Source organism: Carlito syrichta, unplaced genomic scaffold, assembly GCF_000164805.1.
Source record: "Carlito syrichta isolate Samal-C Ts95f unplaced genomic scaffold, Tarsius_syrichta-2.0.1 Scaffold304681, whole genome shotgun sequence".
Classification (NCBI taxonomy): Eukaryota; Metazoa; Chordata; class Mammalia; order Primates; family Tarsiidae; genus Carlito; species Carlito syrichta.
Window position 1 is genome coordinate 124,713 of NW_007248777.1, and position 6,735 is coordinate 131,447.

The 6,735-nt window shown below is 61.6% G+C and overlaps 1 protein-coding gene across 1 annotated transcript in view; it reads left to right on the forward strand.

The window, feature by feature from the left end:
• Positions 1 to 6,735, forward strand: part of RIPOR3 (RIPOR family member 3) — a 28,507-nt gene that overhangs the window by 4,501 nt on the left and 17,271 nt on the right. The window contains 2 exon segments of the mRNA XM_008060630.1: positions 2,594 to 2,740; positions 5,124 to 5,202. Of these exon segments, the coding sequence (XP_008058821.1) occupies positions 2,594 to 2,740; positions 5,124 to 5,202 (226 nt within the window).

Consider the following 6,735-nt stretch of genomic DNA (forward strand, 5'->3'; position numbering starts at 1 on the left):
CCCCGGGGGGGGGGGACACAGGGAGGGTGACTCCCCGAGACAGTGCTCCTCGGGGTGGCCCCCGGGCCGGCCACGCCGACGCACCCAGAGCCGATGGGAAAGGCACCTCCCGGGCCCTACCCAGGCCCACGCGTCCGCATGGGGTGGGGCAGCGGTCCGCGTGGACCCCAAGACCCCTGCCTCTGCCCCCACGTGGGTCCCCGAGACCTCAGCTGAGGACCGGCCTGAGTCTGAATCCCAGCTCCACCACCGGCAAGCTGCACGATTGTGGCCAGTCGCTGGTCTGAGCCTCAGTTTCCCTGCTTTGCACCAGGATCGAGAATGACACCAGCCTCCTAGGGAGGCAGTGAAGGTGGGACGGAGGGCTTCAAGGGAGCCCTCAGCGAGCACCTGCCGAGAGCAGGTGTTCAGAGTGGACCTCTGGCTGCCTCTCACTCAGCCCCAGGCGGAGCCCAGTTGCCCTGGCCTGAGGCTCTGGGTGTCACGGTAACGAGTGGAGAAAGGCCCCCGCCCCCCTCCTGGCCCCAGGTCAGGCTCCCAGCAGCCCCCACCTGCTTGGATCCAGCCCTCTCCTTGCCATCAGCCCACCGAGCCTTCCGGCTCCCTCTCCACCCGCCCCCTCTGTCCCCCGATGGAGCACCGGGGGTGTGCCCACTGTCCGGTCCGCCTTCGTGACCAGCTGGGAGCCTGAAGCCAGGGCCCCGCTGTATCCCCTGGCCCTTGAGCTCCGTAATGACAGACACCTGCGATTCCGGGCTGCAACCCGGGGAGAGATGCCGGTGGGCCATGGGTGTTAGGACGATGGGAGCGTGGATGGGGCCTCTCTGGGGCCCCATGGTGGGCCTGGCCACGGGCACACCGCTCAGCCCCGCTCTCCGATGTGGGTTCTGTTCCCCCCATTTTACAGAGGAAAAGCTGAGGCTTGGGGGGCGTGCTAGTGCAGAAAACGCTGCTTGGTCAGACACAGCCCCAAAACGCAGGCACGTGCACCGGTGGGTCCAGACCCACGGGTGGCCGAGGGCGTGGTGGGCAGGTCCCGGAGGCTCGCCGGCCTTTCTTCTCTGGTCACTCCGCCGCCTGCATGGGGCCCAGGTGGTGGAGGCTGGTCCAGGGCCCCCTTGATCCCGCCCCTGGGGAGAGGAGGAGCCAGAAGCCCGTCCTGAGAGTCCTTTCCGTCCGGCTCTCCGAGGGCGTGGTCACGAGGCCACACCTGGGACACCCGGGAAGTGCCCTCAGAGGGCCGGGGGGCGTAGCGTCTGGTGTGAGCCAAGACGACATCAGTGGCCAGGTCCTCAAGCCCCAGGGAGAGTTCCGGGGTCACAGGAAGGGGCTCAGATGCCAAGGAAGCCAGCTCTGTGCTGGGACAAGGGGGCCTGGCCCTGCACGACCACAGTCCATCCTGGGATGTCGCCGTGTCTAAGGACTGCGGGGCCCCGCCGTCACTTCTGGGGCTGGCTCTTAGGACCGTCCAGTCCACGCTCCCAACTCCAATGGGCTCAGCACATAAGAACCTGCTGGCTCAGGTAATTGCAAAGTCCACGAGCAGGTCCAGCTTCAGGCATAGCTGAATCCAGGAGCTGCCATATAGATTTGGTTTGACTCTGTCTACCACTCTCTGTGCCGGCTCCATTCACCCTCCATGGTGGCCAAAGGAGGCAGCTGGACGTGCCAGGTGTGTGTGCCCACTTTCTCCCTCCTGTGAGTTCTGAACAAAACTGGCTTGCTACGGTCTGGACTTGTGTCCATGTGTCTCCTGGGCCCAGGGCAGTGGAATGGGTCAGCTCACACAGGCCTGGGTAGTGGGTGTGCCTCAGAATGCCTGTGTGTGTGTGTGTGTGTGTGTGTGTGTGTGTGTGTGTGCGCGCGTGTGTGTGCAGAGGCGTGGGCACATGCTGATGGGTCACGCCATCTTCCCCCAAACCCAAGTATAAAAGGCAGAGCTGGGGAAGTGCCCGGAAGGAAAAAGAGGTGCCCAGAGGGAGGGGCACGGATGCTGGGCGGGTGCGGCCCGCAAGCGCCGGCCCCATGGAGGAAGCACAGGGAGCCCTGGGATGTGGCGTGCTCCTCACTGTCGGTTCACGGCTTTATTTTATTTTATTTCCCTTTATTTGGTCAGAGTCTTTTTGCCAAGGCTGGAGTGCAGTGACATGATCACGGCTCACTGCAGCCTTGCCCTCTTGGGCTCAGGCGATCCTCCCACCTCAGCCTCCCCAGTAGCTGAGACGAGAGGTGCGTGCCCTCAACCCGGCCAATTAAAAGAAAAATTGTAGGGATGAGGTCTCACTGTTTTGCCCAGGCTGATCTCAAGCTCCTGGGCTTGAGCAATCCTCCTGCCTCAGCCTCCCAAAGCCCTGGGGCTACAGGTGTGAGCCACCGCACCCGGCCTCATTGCTGACGCCAGAAAGACCATCTCCTTCTTCCTGTGATGCTTTTAATCCTCACATCCAGGCCCTTTGTGTCCCAGATGAGGAGACGGAGGCCCAGAGAGCCTCAGCAACTTTATTGGGACCACACAGCTTTGGGGGACGGGAGTGGGACTCAGCCGGGCCCCTCCCTCCTGGGGCCCCGCACCAATGTCCTCCCCCCCCGACAGGAAGTCCCTGCAGAAGAACTCCGTGAGGTCGCGGGTGCCCACAAGGTCCTCCAAGATGTACGGCACGCTGCGGAAGACGCCGGTGTGCGCGGACCCCCAGCCCCAGCAGGTGAAGAAGATCTGTGACGCCTTGAAGAGAGGCCTCAAGTAAGGAGGGGCTGGCTGCGGCCTCTGGAAAGCGCGTCCTCCCCGCTCCCGCCTCCTCCTCCTGGGGATGCCTGGGGGGCTTGTCTGAGAGAGGCTGGGGGGTTCCCGCCGTCCCTTTGGTCAGCCAGCCGCGGGTGCTGCCGCCCGCTCGGCCTGGTCCCCGGGCACTGCGGCCGGGCGTGCCCAGGCAGGGGGACTCCAGCCTCGAGGAGGCCACAGCACAGGGGAGCAGAGGCCATCAGTGCAGAGGCCTGTGATCCCAGCATGTCGGGAGGCCGAGGGAGGAGGACGGCCTGAAGCTAGGAATGCAACGCAGCGAGACCCCATCCCGACAAAAAGTTTAAAAATCGGCTGGGTGTGGGGGCGCGCACCTGGGGTCCCAGCTTGCCGAGTATGGTCTGGACATGGACTGTTGTTTCCTGCCTCCCTTGGGAGCAGCCTCTGGCCAGCGCTGGTCATGAGTCACGCGGTGCAGGCGAACACCACGCTGTGATGAAAGCCACAGAGACATCCCTCTTGATCAATGTCACTGTAAACACGGGATGCAACGTCAATCATTAACTTCTTGGTTCCCACACCTCATACTAAAATAATTACTCGTTTATCTGGCCATGCGGCCTGAGGCGTGGCTTCTTCGCTGACTGGCCGCCATCAGTGCCTCCTGTAAGATTTGATTTATTTATTGACTGACTTATTGATTGACTGATTGAGTCCAAGTCTCACTCTGCTATCCACGCTGGAGTGCAGTGGCACACTCTCACCCACTGCAGCCTCCATCTGCTGGGCTCAGACAATACTTCTGCCTCAGCCTTCCAAGTAGCTGGAACTACAGGCACGCACCAAAATGCCCAGCTGATTTTGGATTTATTGTGAGACGAAGTCTCGAACCCACAGGCTCAGGCAATCCACTCACCTCGGCCTCCCAAGGTGCTGGGATTACGGGCTGAGCCACTGCGCCCAGTTCCTTGTTTTTAACTTTGTATTTTCCTACCAAGGAAGATCACCAGAGCTCACAACAAACAAAAAATCCAAAGCCAAGCACGGAGAGGCAGCAGATGAGGCCACGGCCGGGCCCTCGTTTGGCCCTGTGGGTCACTGTAGGCCCTGTGATCTCCTTAAGGACGGAGGCTGAGGGCACGTCCTGGGTTTTGCGCGATGCTCCCACGAGTCCCCGAGAGGTGACACACATTTGGGGATGGACTTTTTTTTTGAGTTGGGGTCTTACTCTGTGGCCCAGGTTGGAGTGCAATGGCACACTACAGCCACAGCAGCCTCAACCTGCTGGGCTCAGGTGATCCTTCTGCCTCAGCCTCCCAAGTAGCTGGAACTACAGGTGCACGCCACCACGCCTGGCTAATTTTTTTATTTATTGTAGAGACGAGGTCTGCCACGTTGCCCAGGCTGGTCTCAAACCCCTGGGCTCAGGCAGTCCTCTCGCCTCAGAGCCCCAGGCCCAGCTCCTGTGAGCTTGAATACACCCGTCTCTCCCTGTGGGGCTGGCTCAGGTCCCCCTCCTCCCTCGGTCTTTCGGCCCCTGCCTTGCTGCCCTCACAGCCCCTGCCTGGCCTTCTCCACTTGCCACGCCCCCCTCTGCTCAAGTCTCCTCTGGGGCTCCCCCCGGCCCTCGGGAGGACACTCAGGATCCTGTCTGAGCCTCCGCCTGTCACTCCCTCCCGGTCAGCCGGCCGCCTTCCTGCGTGTGTCTGCAGGGGCAGTGCCGAGTCCCAGGGCGCTGGCCGCTCGGTGTCTGTAGTCCAGCGCCAGGCGCTGGGTGTGTGTGGAGGGTGGAGGTCCCCGGGGAAGCTTCTAGTATCTCCGAAGGACAGCATGTGTGGACGCCCTTCTTCCTGGGGAGGCCGGGGGACCTGGCGGAAGCTGCCTCTTCTTCATCTGGGGCGATATAAGTGGAGCCCAGAGAGGGCAAGTGACTTTCCTGGGGCGACCCAGCAAATCCATGACGGGACAGGATGGGGGCCCTGGTCCCAAGTCTAGACCCTTGATATCTCTCTCTCCTCTCTCTCTCCGTCTCTCCATCTCTCTGGCTCTCTGTCTCTCTCAGAGATTAGAGGCCTCACTCTGTCACCCAGGCTGGTGTGCAGCGGTGTGATCACAGCTCACGGCAGCCTCAAGCTCCTGGGCTCGGGCGAGCCTCCCACCTCAGCCTCCTGTGTAGCCTGGACAACAGGCACACGCCACCACACCCGGCTAATTTCAAAGCATTCTGTAGAGACAGGGTCTCGCTGTGTTGCCCAGGCGTGCCTGAACTCCCGGCCTCGAGCGACCCTCCCGCCCGGCCTCCCGAGCGCTGGGACTGCACGCACAAGCCACGCCCAGCCTCGCCCGCTGCTTTTCCTTCTCTGACGCCCTCCTCACCTCCTTGCAGGGAGTACCTGAGTGCACAGCAGGCCGAGCTGGATCACCTGTCCGGACGCCACAAGGATGCCAGGAGGAATTCCAGGCTGGTGAGGCCCTCCGCCCCCTCCCCACCCGGCCTCCCTCCCGCCCGCCCGTCTGGGTCAGAACTCGGAGGCTCACGGGGCAGCCTCACTCTGGCCCTGACGACCTCACCAGGGGCCAGCAGTCCCCGCCCCCGAGGCGCCACCACACCCACTCATGTTCTAGAAGGATCTCTGAGCGGGCAAGGGTGTGGGCGTGAGTGTGTTCCCGGGGTCCTACTTTACAGGCCGTGGCCATCGGGCGTCTGAGACCCAGGCGGCTTACGTGACGCCAGGAGAGTGGGCCAGGGCGACTGAGTGTGGCCCGGCCCCTGTGCTGTCGGGAGGAAGCCCATGTGCTCCCCGGTGTCTGGCGGCCCAGTGGTCTTCCCGCCATCGTCAGGGCAGCCCTTCTGAGGCCCTGGTTCCTGCCCAGCCCGAGCTCACCCGCTCTGGGCCTTTGCCTCCCCCTCAGCAGAGCCAGACTTGGCAAAACCACAACAAAAATAGGATGTCCGGTTAAATTTGATTTTCAGAGGCTAGACACAGCAGCTCACGCCCATAATCCCAGTGCTTTGGGAGGCCGAGGCCGGAGAATTGCTTAAGGCCGGGAGGTTGAGACTAGCCTGGACAGCATAGCAAGGCCCCATCTCTGCAAAAAAAAATTGTCTTTTGAGGTGGAGTCTCCCTCTGTCGCCAGGCTGGAGTGCAGGGGCACGTTCACGGCCACCCCCTTGACCTGCTGGGCTCAGGCGACCCTTCTGCCTCAGCCTTCCCACTAGCTGGAACTACATGCACACACCATCACGCCCAGATAATTCTTGATTTATTGTAGAGATGCGGTCTCACCAAGTTATCCAGGGTGGTCTCAAATCCATGGGCTCAGGCAGTCCTCTTACCTTGGCTTCCCAAAGTGCTGAAATTATACGTGTGAGCCACCGTGCTCGGCCTACAAAAATATTTTTTAAAAATTAGCCAGGCATGGTGGTCCCAGTTACTCGGGAAACTGAGGCGGGAGGACTGCTTGAACCTGGGAGGTTGAGGCTGCGGTGAGCCGTGATTGTGCCACTGCACCCCAGCCTGAGCAACAGGGTGAGACCCTGTCACTAAATAAATAAACAAATTTGATTTTCTGACAACACATAACTTTTTTAGTATAAGTATATCCCGTGCGATCTTTGGGACATACTCAGACTAAAGCAAGTACTCATTTATCGGAAGTTTAAACTTTAACCAGGTGTCCTGTGTCTTCTCTGGTGACACAGCCGGGATCCCTCTGCTCAGGGACCTCCACTCCTCTGGCCGGAGCGCCTTTCTTTCCAACCTGGGAAGTCCCTCCAGGCTGCCCTGGGAAAGCTCCCCCGTCCCTCAAGGGTGGGACGGGAAACAGGCTGGGAGGCCTGCGGTGGGGGCCTCCCTCCCTCCCCCTGAAGCCCGCCGGCTCCCTGGAAGCCTGGCCAGGCAGGGGAGCGGGAACCTTCCTACCAAAACGATGCCCGGGGGCAGGGAAGGCCTGGGCCAGGCGGGTGGGAAGGCGGGGACTGTGGGTAAGCCAGCTGC